The 25,116-nt window shown below is 55.6% G+C and overlaps 1 protein-coding gene across 6 annotated transcripts in view; it reads left to right on the forward strand.

Moving 5' to 3' along the window:
* Positions 1-25,116, forward strand: part of GPATCH8 (G-patch domain containing 8) — a 117,644-nt gene that overhangs the window by 53,555 nt on the left and 38,973 nt on the right. For 4 of the 6 annotated variants that reach the window (XM_068167142.1, XM_068167143.1, XM_068167144.1 and 1 more), the window contains 2 exons: positions 23,258-23,325; positions 24,192-24,278. In XM_068167142.1, the coding sequence (XP_068023243.1) occupies positions 23,258-23,325; positions 24,192-24,278 (155 nt within the window). Of the gene's footprint in view, positions 1-17,778; positions 17,824-23,257; positions 23,326-24,191; positions 24,279-25,116 lie in introns of all 6 variants that reach the window. The other 2 variants (XM_068167147.1, XM_068167146.1) reach the window with 1 other exon arrangement.

A 25,116-nucleotide genomic window follows, 5' to 3' on the forward strand; every position in this document is an offset into this window, starting at 1 on the left:
GCAGCAGCCTCCTGGGTACTTAGGAGCAGCTGGAGCCTGTGGCATTGATGATGGACACGTGGGGAGGGTTTAATTCGTTATCCAGTGACCTTTTCACATGAATCTTGGGTTGTCCCAAATAGAAACTGCTGGGAAGGAAATGTTGGCATCCAATTTTAACCTGGTTTTAGGAGTCTGAAGAGTGAAGTCACTTAGAAGAGAATCAGGGAATCCTTCAGGCTGGAAAAGGCCATCAGGTTCAACCATTAACCCTACCCTGCCTAGTTCACCACTAAGCTGTATCCCTAAGGACCTTTAAACACATCCCAGGGATGGTGACTCAGCCACTTGACATGCCCTGAGAGTGGAACCTGTTCAGTATTCCTAAGGTTGGAAGAGACCTCAAAGATCATCAAGTCCAACCTGGCACCACAGACCTCATGGCTAGAGTAGGAAGAGCAAGCCAAAAGAGTTTCTTCCCCTCTTCCAACTCCCCTCTTGCTCAGGAGAGGTGTCTGAAGGGGTGGGAGAACAGCAGGCACAGAGTTCTCTCTGTTGTAAACTCTGCTTGCTTCCTGCTGGGCTTGAGCCTGCAAATCTCACCCAGCCTGTGGGTGGGAGGTGCAGAAGTAGAACCACTTTCAGTGTGGATGTGGTACCTGACCTCCTGCAGAAGCCTTGGCAGCACCCCCTCCAACCCCTGCCCTGGGGGTTACAGGGATGGGATGGATCCTGCCTTTCTCTTTTGTCCATGCAGTTGACTCTGGTTAGAAAGGAGGTTGATGAGCTGAGGCTGCTGCTTGTTGTTGTTAAGCAGCTTTTGATGCTAGGTGTTCATCTCAAGGGGGGGCTTCAGTTAGGTTCAGGCAATCCTGAAGTGCTGCTGTGCCCCACTGGCCCCTCAGAAATGGGAATTCCTTCTGGGAAGGCTGCTGTGGTGCTGTTCCCCAAGAGCTTGCTGCTGCAGGGCTGTGCTTTGTGGTGCTTCCTGCTGACTGTGGGTACAACCCAGCAGGGAGAGTGCTGATGTGGATGGCAGCCAGAAGGGATCCAGGGTCACCACACCTGCTGAGTGCTGCTGGTCAAACCCTGCAGCTGTTGTGCACAGGGACCCAGCAGCTGGGCTCATGCTCTGCAGGACCAGAGAATGGTTGCAGGTGGAAAAGACCTTCCAGAGAAACTCCAACCATGCTGGAGCTCTGCCAGGGTTAGGGCTAAACCATGGCCCCCACTACCACACCTCAGCATCTTCCAGGGGTGGGCATTCAGCCACCTCCCTGGGCAGCCTGTGCCAGACTTTGAGAACCCTCACAGTGAAGAAGTTTCTTCTAATCTCCAACCTAAACCTCCCCTGGTACAGCTTGAGGCCATTTCCTGTTGTACTGCTGCTTGTTCCTTGGGAGAAGAGACCAACCCCACTTGACTCCCACCTTCTCTCAGGGAGTTACAGAGCCAGGAGGTCTCCCTTCAGCCTCCTCTTCTCCAGACCAAACTCACTCAGTTGCCTCAGCTGCTCCTCCCCAGCCCTGTTCTCCAGACCCTTCCCCAGCTTGGTTGCCCTTCTCTGGACCTGCTCCAGCCCCTCAGTGTCCTTCCTGTACTGAAGGTCATCCAGTTCCAGCCCCCTGCCGTGGGCAGGGACATCTGCCCATGAGCACAAGCCCTGGGAGGAGAGGCTGAGGGAGCTGGGGTTGTTCAGCCTGGAGAAGAGGAGGCTCAGGGGAGACCTTCTTGCTCTCTGCAACTCCCTGCAGGGAGGTTGGAGCCAGGTGGGGGTTGGGCTCTTCTGCCAGGCAAGCAGCAGCAGAACAAGAGGACACAGTCTCAAGCTGTGCCAGGGGAGGTTTGGGCTGGAGGTGAGGAGAAAGTTCTTCCCAGAGAGAGTTGTTAGCTATTGGAATGTGCTGCCCAGGGAGGTGGTGGAGTCCCCATCCCTGGAGGTGTTCCAGAGGGGATTGGATGTGGCACTTGGAGCCATGGTTTAGTCATGGGTCTGTGGTGACAACTTGGACTTGATGATCCTTGAGGTCTCTTCCAACCTTGGTGATACTGTGATACCTCCCACCAGCCCAGACTGCTCAAGGCCTCATCCAGCCTGGCCTTCAGCACCTCCAGGGAGAGGACAGCCACAGCCTCCCTGGGCAGCCTGTGCCAGAGTCTCCCCAGCCTCACTCTGCAGAATTTCTTCCTCATCTCCACTCTCAATCTCCCCTCCTCAAGCTTCAATCCATTCCCTCTCATCCTATCACTAGAAGCCCTTGTCAGAACTCCCTCCCCAGCTTCCTTGTGTTCCTCTCAGCTCTTCTCCTTGATCCTTTGCACATTTTTTTTTCATCCAAAAAAAACCCAACCCCAACACCCCAGCTTGTGTTATATTTGGAGATGTTGCTGCAGCTTGCTAACAGGCAGTGAATATGGAGAAGCAGGAGAGGAGGTTGCCAAGGATCCTTTTTAATCTAGGAAGCCCAGCTCCTGGAGCCACTGTTGTGTGCAGACTCTGATGGTTGTGCTCCAACAAATGAGGAAGTGGTGGTTGTAGGAAGCTCTCTCTGTGGAGATGAGCATGGGCAGCCAGTAACCACAGAATGGCTCAGGTTGGAAGGGACCCCACAGGTCATGAAATCCAGACCCCCTGCCATGGGCAGGGACAGCTCCCACCAGCACAGCTTGCTCAAGGCCTCATCCAACCTGGCCTTCAGCACCTCCAGGGAGGAGGCAGCCACAGCCTCCTGGGCAGCCTGTGCCAGAATCTCACCACCCTCATACTGAAGAGCTAAGCTCCAGTCTATCCCTGCTCTCCCTCAGCTTCAGCCCATTTCCCCTTGTCCTGTCTCCAGACACCCTCAGGAAAAGTTCCTCTGCAGCCTGCCTGGAGAATCTCTTCAGGTCCTGCCAGGCAGCTCTGAGGTCCCCCTGGAGTCTTCTCTTCTCCAGGCTGCACAGCCCCAGCTCCCTCAGCCTGTGCCCACAGCAGAGCTGCTCCAGCCCTTGGGTCATAGTAGTAGTATCATAGTGTCCTAGTATCAGTCAGGGTTGGAAGGGACCACAAGGATCAGCCAGTTCCAACCCCCCTGCCATGGGCAGGGACACCCCACACTAGATCAGCCTGGCCACAGCCTCAGCCAGCCTGGCCTTAAACACCTCCAGGGCTGGGGCCTCAACCACCTCCCTGCACAACCCATTCCAGGGCTTCACCACTCTCCTGGGGAAGAACTTCCTCCTCCCCTCCAGCCTCAATCTCCCCACCTCCAGCTTCATTCCATTCCCCCTAGTCCTATCACTCCCTGAGAGCCTGAGCAGTCCCTCCCCAGCCTTCTTGGAGCCCCCTGCAGATCCTGGAAGGCCACAATGAGGTCACCTCAGAGCCTTCTCTTCTCCAGACTCAACAGCCCCAACTCCTTCAGTCTGTGCTCACAGCAGAGCAGCTCCAGCCCTCTGCTCCTCCTCCTGGCCCTGCTCTGGACACCTTCCAGCCCCTCCAGATCCCTCTTGCCATAGGGGCTCCAGAACTGGAGGCAGCTCATCTTTGTGGCCTCCTCTGGCCTCACTCCAGCAGCTCTGTGTCCTTCTGCTGGGGACACCAGACCTGGAGGCAGGATTGGAGGTGAGGTCTGAGCAGGGCAGAGTCCAGAGGCAGAATCCCCTCTCCTGCCCTGCTGCCCACCCTGCTCTGGCTGCAGCCCAGCACACAGCTGCCTGCAGGGCTGCAGGAGGCCACTGCTGGCTCCTGGGGAGAATCTGGATTTCTGCAGTCTGCTGAGAAAGAAACCAGCAAAGGTGCTTCAGAACAGTGCTTGACCTTCATGTGAAGCCCTGGGGTAGCTGGGAGTGAGGCCTGGGGGATAATCAGGGGAGTTACATAAGGGAGAAGGACGAGCAGAGGGCTGAGGGAAACCCTGAAGGCAAAGGCTCCAACAATTTCTCTTGGAATATGAATTGCCAGGATTAAGTGGAGGAATTGTTGTGAAGATCAGGGAGAGGCTGGCATGCAGCACAGGATTGTTTTAATCCTGCATTTGTAAATGTTTCTGTAAGCTCCTCTCAATTTCCCTGCTGTCAGTTTTATGGCAGATCTTGCCTGGAGAAACAAGAAACAGCTAATTGTGCTGGAAGCTGCTGGGTTCTCTTTTGGACTTGAGAGGAGGTAACAGAACTGCAGGGGCAGAGGTGTGAGACTAAACCCAGGAGGTGACAGGTGCCCAGGCTGTGTGGTGTTGGAAAGGGCCCTCAGAGGTCATCTTGCCCAACCCCCTGCACTCAGCAGGGGCAGCTCCAGCTAGAGCAGGCTGCCCAGGGCTGCATCAAGTCTGATCTTGAATGTTTCCAGGGACAGGGACTCAATCACATCAATCAGGGAGTGATAGGACTAGGGGGAATGGAATGGAGCTGGAGGTGGGGAGATTGAGGCTGGAAGGGAGGAGGAAGTTCTTCCCCAGGAGAGTGGTGAAGCCCTGGACTGGGTTGTGCAGGGAGGTGGTTGAGGCCCCAGCCCTGGAGGTGTTTGCAGCCAGGCTGGCTGAGGCTGTGGCCAGGCTGATCTAGTGTGGGGTGTCCCTGCCCATGGCAGGGGGGTTGGGACTGGCTGATCCTTGTGCTCCCTTCCAACCCTGACTGATACTAGGGTACTACTACTATGATCCCTGGGCAACCTGCTCCAGTATTTCACCACCCTCACTGTGAAGAACTTTTTCCTGATGTCCAACCTAAACCTCCCCTGCTCCAGTCTCAAACCACTGCCTCTTGTCCTATCCCCACAAACCCTTCTGAACAGTCCCTCCCCAGCCTGCCTGTAGCTCCCCTTCAGGTACTGAAATGCAGTTCTGGGGTCTTTCTGCAGCCTTCTCTTCTCTAGTCTGACCAGCCCCAGCTCTCAGCCTGTCCCCATATGGGAGGTGCTCCAGCCTCTGACTATCTTTGTGGCCTCCTCTAAACCTGTCACCAGCTCCATGGCCTTCCTGTGTTGGACTCCACAGCTGGACACAGCCCTGCAGGGGAGGTCTTCCCAGAGCAGAGCAGAGGGGCAGGATCCTCCCTCTCCATCTCTGGCCATGCTGCTTTGGATGCAGCCCAGGCTGCCACTGGCCTTCTGTGCTGCCAGTGCCCACTGCTGGCTCCTGTCCTGCTTCTCACCCACAGCAGCCCCCCCAGTCCTTGTCTGCTCTCAATCTCATCCTCCAGCCTGGATTGATACCAAGGGCTGCCCTGCCCTAGGTGCAGGATGTGCCTCCTGAGGCAGTCAGTGGAAGTGGCAGTAGCTTGGCTGGGGCTTTTGGTCCCAAAGAAGTGCCTTCTGTCCCCTGATTGCTATTCCTCTGTAGTAGCTGCAGCTTCCTTCTTGTTCTTAGCCAAGTGCTGGCATCACTTCAGCAGCAGTGCCCTGAGACATTGGCTGCACCTTCCCAAAGAGCAGCCACCCTCCTGCCATGTGCCCAGAGCTGTGCCTGGTGTCACAGGAGCTCCTGGCAGTGCCATGTGAACCCCTTCCTCATGCCTGTTCTCTTCCACTTAGGCTAAACCCCACCAGCAGACCCTGTGCACATCAGCCAGGCAGTGCTGTGCCTGTTGCTGAAGGTGTGCTGCAGGCTCCTGCTGTGCACTGTGGGCAGCAGCAGTGCCAGGGGTGCCTGACACAACCTGGGGGTTGTTGTATCCTTTCATAAGCACATAAATGAGCAGGCTGTGAAAGGGTCTGACAGACTGAAGGAGTTGGGGCTGTTCAGTGTGGAGAAGAGAAGGCTCCGAGGTGACCTCATTGTGGCCTTCCAGGATCTGAAGGATCTGAAGGAAGGCTGGGGAAGGACTTCTCAGGATCTCAGGCAGTGATAGGACTAGGGGGAATGGAATGAAGCTGGAGGTGGGGAGATTGAGGCTAGATGTGAGGAGGAGGTTCTTCCCCATGAGAGTGGTGAAGCCCTGGAATGGGTTGTGCAGGGAGGTGGTTGAGGCCCCAGCCCTGGAGGTGTTTGCAGCCAGGCTGGCTGAGGCTGGGCCAGGCTGATCTAGTGTGGGGTGTCCCTGCCCATGGCAGGGGGGTTGGAACTGGATGATCCTTGTGGTCTCTTCCAGCCCTGTATGATACTATACTATGATCTGGAGAACAGGGCTGGGGAGGAGCAGCTGAGGGACCTGGGGTGGTTTAGTATGGAGAAGAGGAGGCTGAGGAGAGACCTCATTGCTCCCTGCAACTCCCTGAGAGGAGGGTGCAGTGAGGAGGGGGTTGGTCTCCTTAATCTCAGGTGATAGAAGGAGAGGAAATTGTGCCAGGGAGCTCTAGGTTGGACATGGGGAAAAATTCCTTGCTGCAAGAGTGGTCAGGGAATAGACCAGGCTGCCCAGGGAGGTGGTGGAGTCCCCACGCCTGGGGATGTGCAAGAGATGTGTGGCCGTGGCACTCAGGGGCCGTGGGTTGGTAGCCATGGGGGTGCTGGGTTGCTGCTTGGACTGGATGACCTCAGAGGGCTTTCCTAACCCCAGCAAGGCCATGACCAACCTGATCTCCTTCTACGAGCAGGTGACCCACCTGGTGGCTGTGGGGCAGGCTGTGGATGTGGTCTGCCTGGACCTCAGCAAGGCCTTTGACACCATCCCCCACAGCAAACTGCTGGCCAAGCTGTCAGCCCCTGGCTGGGACAGCAGCTCTCTGAGCTGGGTGAGGAACTGGCTGGAGGCTGAGCCCAGAGAGTGGTGGTGAATGGTGCCACAGCCAGCTGGCAGCCAGGCACCAGTGGTGTGCCCCAGGGAGCAGTGCTGGGCCCTGTGCTCTTTAACATCTTTATTGATGATCTGGATGAGGGCACTGAGTCCATCAGCAGTAAATGTGCAGAGGACACCAAGCTGGGGGCAGGAGTTGATCTGCTGGAGGGCAGAGAGGCTCTGCAGAGGGACCTGGACAGGCTGGGCAGATGGGCAGAGGCCAAGGGCAGGAGATTGAACACATCCAAGTGCCAGGGGCTGCACATTGGCCACAGCAACCCCAGGCAGTGCTACAGGCTGGGGGCAGAGTGGCTGAGAGCAGCCAGGCAGAGAGGGACCTGGGGGTGCTGGTTGATGGTAGGCTGAACATGAGCCTGCAGTGTGCCCAGGCAGCCAGGAGGGCCAATGGCATCCTGGCCTGCATCAGGAAGAGTGTGGCCAGCAGGAGCAGGGAGGTCATTCTGCCCCTGTACACTGCACTGGTTAGGCCACACCTTGAGTGCTGTGTCCAGTTCTGGGCTCCTCAGGTTAGGAAGGAGGTTGAGCTGCTGGAAGGTGTCCAGAGAAGGGCAAGAAAGCTGGGGAGGGGTCTGGAACACAGCCCTATGAGGAGAGGCTGAGGGAGCTGGGGTTGCTTAGCCTGGGGAAGAGGAGGCTCAGGGGAGACCTTCTTGCTCTCTGCAACTCCCTGCAGGGAGGTTGGAGCCAGGCAGAGGTTGGTCTCTTCTGCCAGGCAATCAGCAGCAGAACAAGAGGACACAGTCTCAGGCTGCATCAGGGGAGGTTTAGGCTGGAGGTCAGGAGGAAGTTCTACACAGAGAGAGAGATTGCCCATTGGAATGTGCTGCCCAGGGAGGTGGTGGAGTCCCCATCCCTGGAGGTGTTCAGGAGGAGACTTGCTGGGGTGCTTGGTGCCATGGGTTAGTTGTTTAGGTGGTGTTGGATGATAGGTTGGACTTGATGATCTTGAAGGTCTCTTCCAACCTGGTTTATTCTATTCTATTCCATGATTGTCTGAATGAGCTATCAAGGCAGCAAAATCAGTCAGAGCCAGTTTGGTAGAAAGTGCTGGAATTCAGGCCCTCCACCAAACTCTGCTTTTGGTGCCTGGTTTGCTATTTTAAAGGCCTGAGTGGAGCTCTGCTCTGACTTGCAAATGCAGGGAGGATAAATATAGTCCCTGCTCCCCCCTGCCCCCCCCCCCCCCCCCCCCCTTCCACTACCATGCAGGTCTTACTTGGCACCTTCTTCACTAAATCTGTTCAGACAAGCTCTTGTTTTCCTTCTTGGTGTAAAGGATGAGTAGAATGGGAAGGCAGAGCTGTCTGCCAGAGCTGCTGGGAGCTGTGTGTGGAGAGGAGAGCTGGCAGGTGAGGAGCGATGCTGCGGCTGTGGCAGGAAGCCATCCTGTGGCAGTGAGAATGCTCCTGACTGAGATGAGGGGCAGCAAGAATCACTCTGCCACTACTGTCCCAGGGGAGGCCAGGGACAAGAGGAGTCCCTCAGGGATCAGCCCTGGGCCCAGGCTTGTCCAACATCCCTGTGGGTGCCATGGAGAGTGGCACTGAGTGCAGCCTCAGCAGGGTTGCTGATGACACCAAGCTGTGTGGGGCAGCAGACAGCTGGAGGGAAGGGATCCATCCAGAGGGAGCTGGGCAGGCTGGAGAGGTGGGCACAAGCCAACCTCAGGAGGTTCAACAAGAGCAAGGGCAGGGTCCTGCAGCTGGCTGGAGGCAACCCCAGGCACAAATGCAGGCTGGGCAGGGACTGGCTGGAAAGCAGCCCTGAGGAGAGAGCCTTGGGGGTGCTGGGGGAGGAGAAGCTCAGCAGGAGCTCTCAGTGTGCACTTGCAGCCCAGAAAGCCAAGCAGAGCCTGGGCTGCAGCAGGAGAAGTGTGGCCAGCAGGGCAAGGGAGCTGCGGGGTGGGGAAGTAAGCTCAGGGCTTGAACTGCAGAAATAAGCTCAGGGTTTGATTGCAGATCATAGAACTGTCTGGAGGTGATCTTCTTGTGGAGCCCTCAGCTCCATCAGGGCTGCAGAGAGCCAGGACCATGCTGTGCCCAGCCACACTACACCATGGTCGGAGCTGCTCTGGGGATGCCAACCCCTCACTGCCAGGGCTGGAAGAGGAGAGCAGTGGGAGGCTACAGCCAGGCTTCCTTCCAGGCTCTGCCTGCCTGAGGATGCAGCCAGTGCATCCCAGAGAAGGAAGTTGGCTCTTTGTGGGAAGCAAAGGTTGGGGAGAAGATAGAATCCCAGAATTGTCAGGGTTGGGAAGGACCTCAAGGCTCAGCCAGTCCCAACCCCCTGCCATGGGCAGGGACACCTCACACCACAGCAGGTTGCTCACAGCCACCTCCAGCCTGGCTGCAAACACCTCTAGGCAGGAGGCTTCCACCATCTCCCTGGACAGCCTCTGCCAGGCTCTCACCACCCTCCTGGGGAACAACTTCTTCCTCACAGCCAATCTCCATCTCCCCACTTCTAGTTTTGCTCCATGCCCCCCAGTCCTGTCCCTCCCTGACACCCTCAAAAGTCCCTCCCCAGCTTTCTTGCAGCCCCCTGCAGATCCTGGAAGGCCACAAGGAGGTCTCCTGGGAGCCTTCTCCTCTCCAGCCTGCACAACCCCAACTCTCTCAGCTTGTCCTCATAGGAGAGGAGCTCCAGCCCCCTGCTCCTCCTTGTGGCCCTTCCCTGGACACCTCCCAGCACGCTGAGCTCTGTCACCAGGTCACCAAGTGGTGAGCACATGAATAGAGTTTTCCATTGGTTCCCTCCTTTGGTCTCCTGAAGGCAGGCAGAGTGTGGATGTTTGTCAGGCCTTGAGCGCAGGGAACAATGAGCCTCTGAGAGAAGCTTTGGATGAAACACAAGAAAATATGGCAGAGAAAGATAAGAGAAGCTGAACAGTGCCTTGGTTCCGGGAGGATGGAAGGGCTTGGCAGGGGTAGCCGAGGCAAGGATGTGAACACGACCTTATCTCCTTGTATCTTAGCACATCCTCATGGGGAACCTGAGGTCTGGCATGGAGCAGGCTTTCCACACTTGTGTTTGCACCATCCATCACTGCAGGAGTTCAGCAGCCCAAGGCTTTCATGTGAGCTTTGAAACAGCAGCGTGGCTGTGAGAGCCTGCCCTCGCCACACTGCGCCAGCAGCGCTTCACGGCCGCGCTGAGAGCCAGGCCCCAGGCCTGCAGCGAGCTCTGCAGGCTGACAGACTGCCCTGGGGTGTAAGGGACCCTCAAAGGTCAGCTTGTCCAACCCCCTGCAGGACACCTCCAACACTAGATCAAGCTGTCCAGGCTCTTACCATCTCATTCCCTCTCTCCATCTCTGGCCATGCTGCTTTGGATGCTGCCCTCGGCGGCCTACCCCCAGGCTGCCAGTGCCCACTGCTGGCTCCTGTCCAGCTTCTCCCCCACCAGCACTCCCAAGTCCTTCTCTGCAGGGCTGCTCTCAATCTCATCATCCCCCAGCCTGGATTGATACCAAGAGTTGCCCCAACCCAGCTGCAGGACCTTGCACTTTGCCTTCTTGAACCTCAAGAGGTTCTCCTCATGCCACCTCTCCAGGTCCCTCTGGATGGATCCCATCCCTCAGTCTTATCAACCACTCCACTCAGCTTGGTGTCAGCTGCACACTTGCTGAGCATGCCCCAATCTCCCTGGCTGTAGCATTGATGAAGATACCAGGCATCAATGCTACAGGCAGTGATTGGGGGCACCCTGTAGCATCCTAGGAACTGGCTGGAGGCTGAGCCCAGAGAGTGGTGGTGAATGGTGCCACAGCCAGCTGGCAGCCAGGCCCCAGTGGTGTGCCCCAGGGATCAGTGCTGGGCCCTGTGCTCTTTAACATCTTCATTGATGATGTGGGTGAGGGGATGGAGTCAGTCATTAGCAAGTTTGCAGATGACACCAAGTTAGGAGCAGATGTTGGTCAGTGAGAGGGCAGAAGGGCTCTGCAGAGGGACCTTGACCAACTGGGCAGATGGGCAGAGGCCAATGGAATGACATTGAACAAGTCCAAGTGCCAGGGGCTGCACTTTGGCCACAACAACCCCAGGCAGAGCTACAGGCTGGGGTCAGAGTGGCTGAGAGCTGCCAAACAGAGAGGGACCTGGGGGTGCTGATTGACAGCTGGCTGAACATGAGCCAGCAGTGTGCCCAGGGGGCCAAGAAGGCCAAGGGCATCCTGGCCTGCAGCAGGAAGAGTGTGGCCAGCAGGAGCAGGGAAGTCCTTGTGCCCTGTGCTCAGCACTGCTGAGGCCACACCTGGAGTCCTGTGTCCAGCTCTGGGCTCCTCAGGTTAGGAAAGAGGTTGAGCTGCTGGAAGGTGTCCAGAGAAGGGCAAGAAAGCTGGGGAGGGGTCTGGAGCACAGCCCTGGGAGGAGAGGCTGAGGGAGCTGGGGTTGCTTAGCCTGCAGAAGAGGAGGCTCAGGGGAGACCTTCTTGCTCTCTGCAACTCCCTGCAGGGAGGTTGGAGCCAGGTGGGGGTTGGTCTCCTCTGCCAGGCAAGCAGCAGCAGAACAAGAGGACACAGTCTCAAGCTGTGCCAGGGGAGGTTTAGGCAGGAGGTGAGGAGAAAGTTCTTCCCAGAGAGAGGAATTGGCCACTGGGATGTGCTGCCCAGGGAGGTGGTGGAGTCCCCATCCCTGGAGGTGTTCCAGAGGGGATTGGATGTGGCACTTGGTGCCATGGTTTAGTCATGAGGTCTGTGGGGACAGGTTGGACTCGATGATCCTCGAGGTCTCTTCCAACCTTAGTGATACTGTGAGACTGTGATTGATGAAGAGATTGATCAGCACTGGTCCCAGTACAGACCCCTGAGGGACACCACTTGTTCCCCCTCCTCTGGGGACAGCAACTTGCCCCTTGTTTGCTTTTGAATGTGCAGGATCCTTCCTTTGAGTGGTAGGGGGGAGGTTTTTGGGTTCCTTGGGTGTGTGCAGTCAGTGAAACCATTCCTCCTGCAGCCACATCTGTGTGTTGTGACAGAGACAGCCTTGGCTTAGTGTCAGCCTCACTGCCCTTTGGGTAAGGCTAAAGCAACTTCATGAAGCTGTGGAAGAGGAGTGTGTGGGAAGTGACCAAGCATGGCCCTGCACAAATCAGACAGGACCCTTCAGCCCTCTCTCTGCTTCCTGAGATAAAGTAAACCAGCAGCTCTTCTCTCTGCTGTCATTCCAGAGCAAGCAAGGTTTCTGTCCTTGCCCTGACATCTCCTGTGTTCATCAGTGCTGTTCATCATCATTTGGGTGAGGGATCCACAGAGTGCTTTGGGCTGGGAAGTGCCCTGAAGGTCATCTAGTTCTAATCCCCTGCCATGGGCAGGGACACCTTCCACCAGCCCAGGCTGCCCCAGGCCTCATCCAGCCTGGCCTTGAACACCTCCAGGGAGGGGACATCCACAGCCTGCCTGGGCAGCCTCTTCCAGAGTCTCCCCAGCCTCACTCTAAAGAATTTCTTCCTAATCCCTAGCCTCAATCTGACCCAGGCTCCATGAGGTGCTTTCCCTTGCAGAAGCTCAGGGAGCTCTGCTTGGTTTTTTCTGCAGGTGTCACCTTTGGCTTGTGTGCTAAAGGAGTTCTGAGCTCTTTTCTTGAAGCTTTCCATCCAGTTGGGGTGTTTGTAACTTGCCTGTTGCTTGGCTCTTCTCTCCTGCTCAGTAAGGATGAAGCTCACAGCACAGTTTCTAGGTGCCTGGAAAGTGGTTTCCCTTCACTGGGTCTTTGATGCCTGTCACTGAGGATGACAGGCATTCCTGGCTTCACTTGAATCTGATTGGTCATGACCCCTTCCAGCAATCTGACATCAACAGGCTGAGCTCACACATCCAGATCCCAAAGGAGACCAAGATAAAAGGTCAGCCTTGTTTGTCTGCCTGCTCCTTGCAGCAGTCAGAGCGAGCTGGAGAGCAGAATGTCACTGCCAGCCAGCAAGGAGCATCACGCAGCACGCCAGAACTTAGTCAGTCTCCTCCTCCCCCTTTTGGAGGGACTGGATGAGGAGTCTGGGGTTTTCAACAGGACAGCTGTGGGGCTGTTGAGATGTGGTAGGAAGGACTTCAGCAAGGCCTTTGACACCGTCCCCCACAGCAAACTCCTGGCCAAGCTGTCAGCCCCTGGCTGGGACAGCAGCTCTCTGAGCTGGGTTAGGAACTGGCTGGAGGCTGAGCCCAGAGAGTGGTGGTGAATGGTGCCACAGCCAGCTGGCAGCCAGGCACCAGTGGTGTGCCCCAGGGAGCAGTGCTGGGCCCTGTGCTCTTTAACATCTTCATTGATGATCTGGATGAGGGCATTGAGTCCATCAGCAGTAAATGTGCAGCTGACACCAAGCTGGGGGCAGGAGTTGATCTGCTGGAGGGTAGAGAGGCTCTGCAGAGGGACCTGGACAGGCTGGGCAGATGGGCAGAGGCCAAGGGCAGGAGATTGAACACAGCCAAGTGCCAGGTTCTGCACATTGGCCACAGCAACCCCAGGCAGTGCTGCAGGCTGGGGGCAGAGTGGCTGAGAGCAGCCAGGCAGAGAGGGACCTGGGGGTGCTGGTTGATGGCAGGCTGAACATGAGCCAGCAGTGTGCCCAGGCAGCCAAGAAGGCCAAGGGCATCCTGGCCTGCAGCAGGAAGAGTGTGGCCAGCAGGAGCAGGGAGGTCATTCTGCCCCTGTGCTCAGCACTGCTGAGGCCACACCTTGAGTCCTGTGTCCAGTTCTGGGCTCCTCAGTTTAGGAAAGAGGTTGAGCTGCTGGAAGGTGTCCAGAGAAGGGCAAGAAAGCTGGGGAGGGGTCTGGAGCACAGCCCTGGGAGGAGAGGCTGAGGGAGCTGGGGTTGCTTAGCCTGCAGAAGAGGAGGCTCAGGGGAGACCTTCTTGCTCTCTGCAACTGCCTGCAGGGAGGCTGTAGCCAGGTGGGGGTTGGTCTCTTCTCCCAGGCAAGCAGCACCAGAACAAGAGGACACAGTCTCAAGCTGTGCCAGGGGAGGTTCAGGCTGGAGGTTAGGAGGAAGTTTTACACAGAGAGTGATTGCCCATTGGGATGTGCTGCCTGGGGAGGTGGTGGAGTCCCCATCCCTGGAGGTGTTCAGGAGGAGACTTGACAGGGAGCTTGGTGCCATGGGTTAGTTGATTAGGTGGTGTTGGATGATAGGTTGGACTTGATGATCTTGAAGGTCTCTTCCAACCTGGTCTATTCTATTCTATGTGAGAGGTTGGGGAGCCCTGCTGTGTGACAATGAAGCTCATCTGTGACCACAGCGACTCCTGATCTCACCCAGAGACGCTGGAGCTGGCTGCTGCCTGTGCCCTGTGGTGCTGGGGGTGTTGGTTCCTGGCTTCAGGCTCCTGCAGTGGGGCCTCAAAACTGATCAGAGGGCTGGAGCACCTCTCTTGTGGGGACAGGCTGGGAGAGAGTTGGGGCTGTTCAGCCTGGAAGAAAGAAGGCTCCAGGGTGACCTTCAATATGTGAAGGGGCCAAAGGAGAGCTGGGGTGGGACTTTATAGAAGGGCTGGAAGTGATAGGGTGAGGGGTAGTGGTTTGAAACTGGAGTAGGGGAGATTGAGATTGGACATGAGGAGGAAGTTCTGCACAATGAGGGTGGTAGAACACTGGAACAGGCTGCCGAGGGATGTGGTTGAGGCCCTGTCCTGGAGACATTCAAGGCCAGACTTGATGTGGCCCTGGGCAGCCTGCTCTGGTTGGAGGTGTCCCTGGGGAGCTGAGGGCATTTGGACAAGATGACCTTTGAGGGTCCCTTCCAACCTGATGCACTCTGTGAATCTCTAATCCATGAGAGCAGATCTGGGGATGTGATGAAGAAGCTGTCCAGTGCTGCCTTCTCACAGCTGTGTCTAACCCCTGCTGTAGCTGCCCTTTCCAAGAGCCATTCAGACCTCCTGGAGCTCCTCTCAACAGCAGCTCTGGTTTTGGTTGTGGCACAAGGATGGTGAACAAGTCCCTTGGGCTGAGGGAGATCACATCCTGCTGTCTGTGTCTTCCTGAGACTCCTGGTTGATGCAGTTCTCTCCCTGTCAGCAGTGTGACAGCAATCAGGCAGGGATTGCAGCCCACCAAGTTGTACCTGGGAGGAATCTCTGTGAAGGTGTTGACACCACAAGCAGCATCAAGGCTGCTCTGCCACCCCTCTGGTGCCCACATGCTCTGCAGAAGTGATGCACTGAGATTGAGCTGTGGGAGCAGAGGCTTTTGGGGCTGCATCTCTCTCTCAGTGGGAGCATCCTGATCTTTCTCTGCCATTAGACCTTCAGGAACATCTTGTGCCCTGTGGGGGACAGGCTGGGAGAATTGGGACTGTTCAACCTGGGGAAGAGAAGGCTCCAGGGAGATCTTAGAGCAGCTTTCCAGTCCCTGAAGGGGGCTGCAGGAGAGCTGGGGAAGGACTTGAGTACCTTGAGTCCTGTGTCCAGTTCTGGGCTCCTCAGGTTAGGAAAGAGGTTGAAGCTGCTGGAAGGTGTCCAGAGAAGGGCAAGAAAGCTGGGGAGGGGTCTGGAGCACAGCCCTGGGAGGAGAGGCTGAGGGAACTGGGGTTGCTTAGCCTGCAGAAGAGGAGGCTCAGGGGAGACCTTCTTGCTCTCTGCAACTCCCTGCAGGGAGGCTGGAGCCAGGTGGGGGTTGGGCTCTTCTTCTAGGCCAGCAGCAGCAGAACAAGAGGACACAGTCTCAAGCTGTGCCCGGGGAGGTTTAGGCTGGAGGTGAGGAGAAAGTTCTTCCCAGAGAGAGTCATTTATCATTGGGATGTGCTGCCCAGGGAGGTGGTGGAGTCCCCATCCCTGAAGGTGTTCAAGAGAGGCTTGGATGTGGCACTTGGAGCCATGGTTCAGTCATGAGGTCTGTGGTGCCAGGTTGGACTTGATGATCTCTGAGGTCTCTTCCAACCTTGGTGATGCTGTGACTTTTGCCAAGGGCTGGGAGTTCCAGGATGAGGAACAGTGACTTTGAGCTGGGAGAGGAGAGACTGAGACTGGAGATGAGGAAGGAATTGTTGAGAGTGAGGGTGGGGAGAATCTGGCACAGGTTGCCCAGGGAACTGTGGCTGTGTTCTCCCTGGAGATGATCAAGGCCAGGCTGGATGAGGCCTTGAGCAAGCTGTGCTGGTGGGAGGTGTCCCTGCCCATGGCAGGGGATGTTGGAACTGGATGAGCTTTCAAGTCCCTTGCAACCCAAACCAACCTATGAATCAATTGCGGCGCCTGCTGCTGCTGGAGGGAGGGGTTCTCTGTCTGCACATTGTCAGTGCAGAACTGTGGTGGTTTTTGTTCTGGTTGGACTGTTTATGGAAAGAGATAAAGCCATCAGCGGTGTTGACAGCACCAAGTGTTCCCAGCCAGGCTCAGAGGGCAGGGCCAGCTGGTGGAGCATCCTGGCCTGAAGAACCTTGTGGGGAGCTGGAGCATGCACCTGGCAGCTGCCGAGCAGCCTTCCTCCGTGTGCAGCACACCAAACCCCAGAGCCCTGGGATTAGCTGCTCCTGACATTTGTTCATTGCTGGAGCTGCTCTTTTCTCCTCCCCAGGGACTTTGTGCCTCAGAAGGGAGTGGGTTTGGAGAAGCAAAGCAGGGAAGGGTCAGCCTTTCAACCCACCACACCTGCCCAGCGAGCTGCTGCCTGCTCCCTGCTGCAGGCAGGACTCCAGGCAGATGTGGGGCACTAGGAGCAGGGGTGGCTGTTGGGGAGTGCTGGGAGGTGACCAGTTTTTCATGAGCTAGGAGAAAGGCTTTTGCTTGGCTCTGTGGGCAGAGGAAAGCAAACCAAGTGGATGTGGTGAGTTCTGCAATCTCCTCTCATTGCTGAAGCAGGAAACTGTAACTTCCCTGAAGAGATTTGGCTTTGCTAAGGTGTGACTCCTGTGCAAGCTGTTTGCTTTCCCCATCCTCATGGGGGTTTATGCTTGGTCCTCTCCACAAGAGGTTTGCTCCTTTGTGGAAGTCTTTTAAGCACTAACCCTCTCTTGTTTGGGCTCTGTAGCCTGTGAGCAGTCAGGGAAGGAACGTTTGTGACCTGGCTCAGGAGGAGAATCTGTTTACTGGGGTGGAGGGACATGGCTACAGCTCTGTGTTCTGCATGATTTGCTGTACAGGGAGGGTCAGGGGGCAGTGCCTGCTGCCCTGCATAGTGGCACAAAGCCTGGGAATTCTGGCCCTTCCCTCAAGGCTTAGCTTTTGCCTTTGGAGTGTCTCAGTGCATCCAGGAAGGGTCAGCAGCGGCCCGAAACCTGCCAGCCCCACAGCGTCCCAGCCCCATGCTGCGTGCTGGGAGAGAGAGAGCCCACAGCAGGGCTGGAATAAATGGTCTTGAGGAAGTTCTTTGAAGGGAGAACTTAAAGAGCTTAACTTCCAAAGTCCCTTTTCCCCCTTTGGCTGTTCTCCAGCCCACTTGGCAGCCCATGGGGGAGAGGTGGCCCTTTGGCAGCACCGAGCCTGCTCCTTTCCCTTTCCCTCTGCTGCAGCGGCTTTCCTAGGACACAGAGTGAAGTCCTCTCGGCCTGATGCCCAGCCTGGTGGCCAGCAGTGGGTCCTGCTGCCCCAGCTGGAGCCCTGGTGGCAGGGCTGGGGCTGGGCATTGCTGCCCGGAGCTGTGTTAGGAGCTCAGAGTGCTCGGTGCTGGCCGTCGCTCCGGGCAGCCGCCGCGGTGTTCCGTTCCTCAGGCCGCGACGGTTGAGTCCGAGACAAAGGCATCCCTTGTCACACTGAGTGCATCCCTTGTCACACTGAGTGTTCTCCTCTTGCCTGGGGTCAAGGGGAGCTGTGTTTGCAGGTATCTCTGACTACCTTCAGATCCCAACTGCTCTCCTTTGCAAGCTGCCTGCATACCTGGCTCATCCCCAGCAGCTCAACCCTTTCCCAAACCCTCCCATCTCCGAGCACAAAGAACAACCCCACACCAACTTCCCTCTCCCTGATTCCACAGGGCAAAAAACCAAAACCAACAACCCAAAGCATGGTGATGGGGTGGAGGAGGAGGAGGAGGAGGGGGGTGAGGAAGAAACCTCCTTGTTTGGCTTCTTTTTCTTTAACCCATCCTCCCTGCCTTCTGCAAACGGCCTGTTTCTGCCCCGGATGGTTTCTGCCTAACAAATGGTGTTTCTTTTTTACAGCGTTATGATCCTGGACTTGTTGTGGTGATGGTAAACTTAGCAGTGGTAATTTTTTATTTTCAGACTGAATTATACTTCCTTTTGTCATCAGTGCACCAATATGTTAGGCTTACTTTCTCTGTTGTAGCCATCATCCTTCTGCTTGGTCTTTCTTCATTATTTTTTTCTTTATCCTCCCCTCCCCTCCCCTCCCCCTTCCCTTTTTCCTTTCTTTCTGCACACTTGTCTGATCCTCGTTCATTTCAAGGGTATGGCTAAGAAGGGATCGTTTCTGTTTGTGTTAGAACTGCCAAAATCAGTTTCAATGTCAATTTCTAATACTGTCCAACCTTGATTATTTTATTTTTGTTGTTAGCTTGTTATTTTTACCCTCCCTCCTCCTCCTCCTCCTCCTCTCCCCACCCCCCTTTGCCTCTCTCCCCCCAACACAATGGGCACTTGCACTTGCTACTGCAATTTCCCTCTAGGTGTTCCTTTTGAACCAAAAAAAAGCAGCCAAAAGCCTCCCTCCTAACCCAAAACCCCACCAAAAATCTTCCCTCTTGAGCCAAAATCCCCCACCCAAAAGCTTCCCTCCTGACCCAAAAACCCCCACCAAAAACCTTCCCTCTTGACCCAAAAACCCTCACCAAAGCCTTCCCTCCCCGCCCCAAACCTTCCCTCCTGACCCCAAAAACCCTCACCCAAAACCTTCCCTCCTGACCCTAAAACCCTCACCCCAAACCTTCCCTCCTGACCCCAAAACCCTCACCCAAAATCTTCCCTCCTGACCCAAAAACCCTCACCCAAAACCTTCCCTCCTGACCCCAAAACCCTCACCCCAAACCTTCCCTCCCCACCCAAAACCTTCCCTCTTAACCAAAAACCCTCACCCAAAACCTTCCCTCTTAACCAAAATCCCTCACCCAAAACCTTCCCTCTTAACCAAAATCCCTCACCCAAAACCTTCCCTCTTAACCAAAATCCCTCACCCAAAACCTTCCCTCTTAACCAAAATCCCTCACCCAAAACCTTCCCTCTCAACCCAAACTCTTCCCTCCTGACCCAAAAACCCTCACCCCAAACCTTCCCTCCCCACCCAAAACCTTCCCTCTTAACCAAAATCCCTCACCCAAAACCTTCCCTCTTAACCAAAATCCCTCACCCAAAACCTTCCCTCTTAACCAAAATCCCTCACCCAAAACCTTCCCTCTTAACCAAAATCCCTCACCCAAAACCTTCCCTCTCAACCCAAACTCTTCCCTCCTGACCCAAAAACCCTCACCCAAAACCTTCCCTCCCCACCCAAAACCTTCCCTCTTAACCAAAAACCCTCACCCAAAACCTTCCCTCTTAACCAAAATCCCTCACCCAAAACCTTCCCTCTCAACCCAAACTCTTCCCTCCTGACCCAAAAACCCTCACCCCAAACTCTTCCCTCCTGACCCAAAAACCCTCACCCCAAACTCTTCCCTCCTGACCCAAAAACCCTCACCCCAAACCTTCCCTCCTGACCCAAAATCCCCCACCCAAAACCTTCCTTCTCAACCCAAAAACCCTCACCCGAACCCTTCCCTCTCAACCCAAAAACCCTCACCCAAACCCTTCCCTCCCAACCCAAAAACCCTCACCAAAGCCTTCCCTCCCCACCCAAAACCTCCCCTCTCAACCCAAAAAAAACCCCACCCCAAACTCTCCCAACCCAAAACCTTTGACTGCCTTAGGAGGCAAAAGCATCCGATGCATTGTTCTGTACACAGGGGTTTGCCAGGGCAATGAGGCAGCTTTGGAGGGGCTCTGGTGGTGGAGAGACACCACCCCCCCAAAAACAAAAACGAAAGGAAAAAACAATTTTAAAAGGCAGGGGAAAAAAAAAAAAAGAGGAAAAAAAAGGGGGAAAAAGAGAATAAAGAGAGAGAAAAAAGAGAAGGGGGAAAGAAAAAGGTTGGGGAAAAAAAAAGAAACAACAAAAAAGAATAGCTTTGGGGGAAATAAAAAGAAAGATATGAAAAGGAAAGGAGAAAAGCTTTGGGGGGAAAAAAAGAGGGAAAAATAGAAGGAAAAGAAAAAGAGTATTTGGGGGAAAAAAAGTTGGGGGAAAAAACAAAGAAAAGCTTTGGAAAAGAAAAGCTTGGAAAAAAAACAAGAAAGGGAAAGGGCAAGGGAAGGAAGGGGGAAGGGGGAAAGGGCAAGGGAAGGAAGGGGGAAAGGGCAAGGGAAGGAAGGGGGAAGGGGGAAAGGGCAAGGGAAGGAAGGGGGAAAGGGCAAGGGAAGGAAGAAAGGGCAAGGGAAGGAGGGGGGAAAGGGCAAGGGAAGGAAGGGGGAAGGGGGAAAGGGCAAGGGAAGGAAGGGGGAAAGGGCAAGGGAAGGAAGGGGGAAAGGGCAAGGGAAGGAAGGGGGAAGGGGGAAAGGGCAAGGGAAGGAAGGGGGAAGGGGGAAGGGAAGGAAGGGGGAAGGGGGAAAGGGCAAGGAAAGGAAGGGGGAAAGGGCAAGGAAAGGAAGGGGGAAAGGGCAAGGCAAGGAAAGGAAGGAAGGGGGAAGGGCAAGGCAAGGAAAGGAAGGAAGGGGGAAGGGCAAGGCAAGAAAGGGGGGAAGGGCAAGGCAAGGAAGGGGGGAAAGGGCAAGGCAAGGAAAGGAAGGAAGGGGGAAGGGCAAGGCAAGGAAGGGGGAAAGGGCAAGGCAAGGAAAGGAAGGAAGGGGGAAGGGCAAGGCAAGGAAAGGAAGGAAGGGGGAAGGGCAAGGCAAGGAAAGGAAGGAAGGGGGAAGGGCAAGGCAAGGAAAGGAAGGAAGGGGGAAGGGCAAGGCAAGGAAAGGAAGGAAGGGGGAAGGGCAAGGCAAGGAAAGGAAGGAAGGGGGAAGGGCAAGGCAAGGCAAGGCAGGAAGGGGGAAGGGCAAGGCAAGGCAAGGCAGGAAGGGGGAAGGGCAAGGCAAGGCAAGGAAGGAAGGGGGAAGGGCAAGGCAAGGCAAGGAAGGAAGGGGGAAGGGCAAGGCAAGGAAGGAAGGGGGAAGGGCAAGGCAAGGAAGGAAGGGGGAAGGGCAAGGCAAGGAAGGGGGAAGGGCAAGGCAAGGAAGGAAGGGGGAAAGGGCAAGGCAAGGAAGGAAGGGGGAAGGGCAAGGCAAGGAAAGGAAGGAAGGGGGAAGGGCAAGGCAAGGCAGGAGGGGGGAAGGGGCAAGGCAAGGCAGGAGGGGGGAAGGGGCAAGGCAAGGCAGGAGGGGGGAAGGGGCAAGGAAACTTTAATAAAAACAAAAAAAGGCTTTGAAAAAAAAGGCTTTGGGGGAAAAAGACTAAAAAATATAAGGAAAGAAAGACAGTATTTGAAAACAAAGTTTTGGGGGAAAAAAAACCAAAAAAGCTTGGGAAGGGGAGGGAGGAGAGGAGAGCTTGGGAAGGGGAGGGAGGAGAGGAGAGCTTGGGAAGGGGAGGGAGGAGAGGAGAGCTTGGGAAGGGGAGAGAGGAGAGGAGAGGAGAGCTTGGGAAGGGGAGAGAGGAGAGGAGAGGAGAGGAGAGCTTGGGAAGGGGAGAGAGGAGAGGAGAGGAGAGCTTTAAAAAAGTAAACTGAAGAGAAAAGATAAATTACAAAAGCTTAAAAATGAAAGAAAAAGAATTAAAGGAAAACAGGCAAAAAGAACAATGCTGAATTGTTGGCCCTTGCTGCCCCCCAATCCATTTGAGTCCCCCCCCGAGCAGTAAATCCCTGGCTGAGTCGTTGTGCCAGTGACACTGCACTTAGGAGGTCATTTTGATAACCTGTCTTTGATTTGGTCCTTTTGCTAAACCTTGCAGTCACTGCTTCCCTTCTTATACCTTTGGGCGTAAGAGAAGAGCTTCCAGACCCACAGCACTTCGCCCCAAACCAAAGGCAAAGCTGCTGTGGATCAAGGGGAGAGCTGATTTTGGTGGGTTCCTGCCCCTCAAATGTGTGGGCATCTAAATCAAGTGATGATCAGTGACATGGAATTGATGGCTTAGGTGGAACTGGCTTGGTGATTCGCCCAACCTCACTGCAGGGGCTTGGGCTGGATGACCTTTGGAGGTCCCTTCCAGCCCAAACCGTTCTGTGAGGCTCTGGCGAAGGGAGTGGATTTGTTTCTGGAAGCCAAAACCTACTTCTGGCCTTGAAGAGTTCAAGACAGACAAATCTGATCTGAGCAGCTTCCCTCTGAGGCCGCTGCGGGGCCCGAGCGCTCTGCCTGTCTCTCACAGCAGAGCTCTAGCAGAAGAGCCTCGGTGCCCAGAGGGATGTTTTGGAGGCCCTTTGAAAGCCTCGGTCCTGTCCTGCCTGTGGCCGGCAGGGGGAAGACCTTTGGCCTGATGCAAAGCTTTGGAGGCCTTTTAGCCCAAAGGTATAAGAGCTGTGTCCGTGTGTACAGCAGAGCAGTTGTTTACCCCCACCCCAGAGCAATACCGAGGGCAGTAAACACTCTGTTCTCTCACTCAAGGTCCCCCCCCCACCCCCCTCCAGGGCAGGTAAGTACTTTCTCGTGGGGGGGGGGGGGGGGGGGGGGGGGGGGAGCCTTACATCACAACCCAGAGCCAGTTGTGATGTAACCAAACCAAATCAGAATGAAAACAATACCAACACCCCCCCTCCCCCCTTTCCCTCCCTCCCTTCAAAAGCTGTGGTAGTAAAGTGCTTGTCTGCCCCATTTTGCTTTGTTTGGCTGGTTATGAGTGGATTAAAGATGGGGGTTGTTGTTTTTTTTTTGGGGGGGTTGGTTTGTTTTGGTTTTCCTCTCCTTTTTTTTTCCCTTTGTTTTTTTTTACTTTCAAACAAATACAAAACAATCTCCAGCCTAGTTTGATTAGTTCCAAGTCAATTTTCTTCGCTACCAAGTCCTTTTCACAGCTTACCAGTGGCACAACCAGTGCTTGAGCAGCCAGCTTGGGAGCCTGGAGGGGGGGAGCAGCTGCTCCGCCGCCTGCCCTCCGTGGTCGATTTGGGGTTGAGGGGTTACAGGGGTTGGGGGGAGAAGTTTGGCTCCTCTGCCAGCTTTACCCACCCTTGGAGTGGGGCAAAACTTGGTGTGGGAGGGGAGACCTCCCCAGCTCTGCCAGGAAAAGTCCTAATGGATTTCTTAATGGGGGTAGGGCAGGGGAAATGTATTGAAGAGCTTCTGGAGCAGGAGCTGAGGAGTCTGCATTGCCTCAGGTGGAAGCACGGGGGTGGGGGGGGGAGGGGGAGGGTTTGCTTTGTTGCCAGCCCTCCCCTAGGACTTGAACATTAACCAGGAGAAGGTTGCCTGTCACCAGTTAATGTTCAGAAAGTGACCATTTGGCAGCGCTGGGGGGGGGAGGGGAGGGAAGGTGGGGCTGGGAGCAGCCTGGAGCTGAGCAGCAGGTTTGTCTGTAAGCTGTGAGAATGGCTCGTGTTTGGTTCACTGTAGCTTTCTGGTCTCTGCACTCCAAGGCAAGATCTCTAACCACCCAAACCCAATGTGTCAAGCGAGCTGGGGTGAGGAGCCGGCCTGCTGACCACCCCTGTGTGTGTTCCTCTTACAGGGAGGACAGATCCCATCCCTATCGTCGTCAAGTACGATGTCATGGGCATGGGGCGGATGGAGATGGAGGTAAGCGGCTGAGCCCTGCGCCCTGACGCCCCTTGCATGGCTCTCGGGGAGGTGGTAGGGGAGAAATTCACAGCTTGTGCTTCAAAGGTAAAGAAAAGCTTCCTCCTGCATCCACACAAGTCAGAGAGCTCCCCTCACAGCACACACACACACACACTGTTAAGCTCTGGGTGCTATCTGTGGGGACAGGCTGGGAGAGTTGGGGCTGTTCAGCGTGGAGAGAAAAGGCTCCAGGGAGACCTCAGAGCAGCTTCCCAGTACCTGAAGGGAGCTGAAGGAGAGCTAGGGAGGGACTTTGGCCAAGGATTTGTAGTGACAGGGTGAGGGGCAGTGGCTTTGAGCTGGAAAAGGGGAGATGGAGACTGGAGATTAGGAAGGAATCATTTAGAGTGAGGCTGGGGAGCCACTGGCACAGGCTGCCCAGGGGGGCTGTGGCTGCCTCCTGCCTGGAGGTGTTCAAGGCCAGGCTGGATGAGGCCTTGAGCAAGCTGGGCTGGGCGGAGCTGTCCTTGCCCGTGCATGGCAACTAGGTTGGAACTGGATGATCTTCAGGGTCTCTTCCAACCCAGCCCTTTCCATGGTCCTGTGAATCTGGAGCTCCTGGGCTTTGCCATTTTGCTGCGGTGGCTGCTGGCCAGGGCCAGGCCTGCGAGAGCCTCCACCTCGGAGGCCTAACAAACCACACTGCCTGGGGGCTGCACCGGGGGGTGGCAGAGCAGGGACAAGCAAGTGCAGGGAGCAAAGCTGCTGCTTCAAAGCTCACCTCCTTCAAACTGCAGGCTCTGGCAGGCTGAGCAGTGCAGGGTGTTGAGGGGACAAATCACATCTCTGCTGCTTTTCTTTCCCCCCCCTTTTAATGTACCAAGCTTGACTACGCCGAAGATGCCACCGAGCGGAGGCGTGTGCTGGAGGTGGAGAAAGAAGACACCGAGGAGCTGAGGCAGAAGTACAAGGTACAGAAATGGGGACATCAACTGCAAGGCTGCTGTGGGCTGCATGGGGGAATGCTGTGGGCTGAAGGCAGAGGGGGTGGGTCCTGATGGGACACAGCCAGCTGGTTAAGGTGTGGGAACGGTGGTGGAAGCAAAGGGCTCCTGGCCTTGGTGGTTGTTGATGGTTGCTTGCAGGTGATGCCAGACTGAGTGTTACAGTCTCACAGTATAACTAAGGTTGGAAGAGACCTCAAAGATCATAGAATCCAACCTGTCACCACAGACCTCATGACTAAACCATGGCTCCAAGTGCCACATCCAATCCCCTCTGGAACACCTCCAGGGATGGGGACTCCACCACCTCCCTGGGCAGCACATCCCAATGACGAATGACTCGGTGAAGAATTTTCTCCTCACCTCGAGTCTAAACCTCCCCTAGCACAGCTTGAGACTGTGTCCTCTTGTTCTGGTGCTGCTTGCCTGGGAGAAAAGACCAACCTCTTCCTGGCTTCAACCACCTTTCAGGTAGTTGTAGAGAGCAATCAGGTCACCCCTGAGCCTCCTCTTCTCCAGGCTAAACAACCCCAGCTCCCTCAGCCTCTCCTCACAGGGCTGTGCTCAAGGCCTCTCCCCAGCCTTGTTGCCCTTCTCTGGACACCTTCAAGTCTCTCAATGTCCTTCCTAAACTGAGGAGCCCAGAACTGGACACAGGACTCAAGGTGTGGCCTAACCAATGCAGAGTCCAGGGGCACAAGGACTTCCCTGCTCCTGCTGGCCACACTCTTCCTGCTGCGGGCCAGGATGCCCTTAGCCTTCTTGGCTCCCTGGGCACACTGCTGGCTCGTGTTTAGGCAGTTGA

This window comes from Melanerpes formicivorus, unplaced genomic scaffold (assembly GCF_026170545.1).
Source record: "Melanerpes formicivorus ecotype bairdi unplaced genomic scaffold, bMelFor1.0.p_v2 SCAF_113, whole genome shotgun sequence".
Classification (NCBI taxonomy): domain Eukaryota; kingdom Metazoa; phylum Chordata; class Aves; order Piciformes; family Picidae; genus Melanerpes; species Melanerpes formicivorus.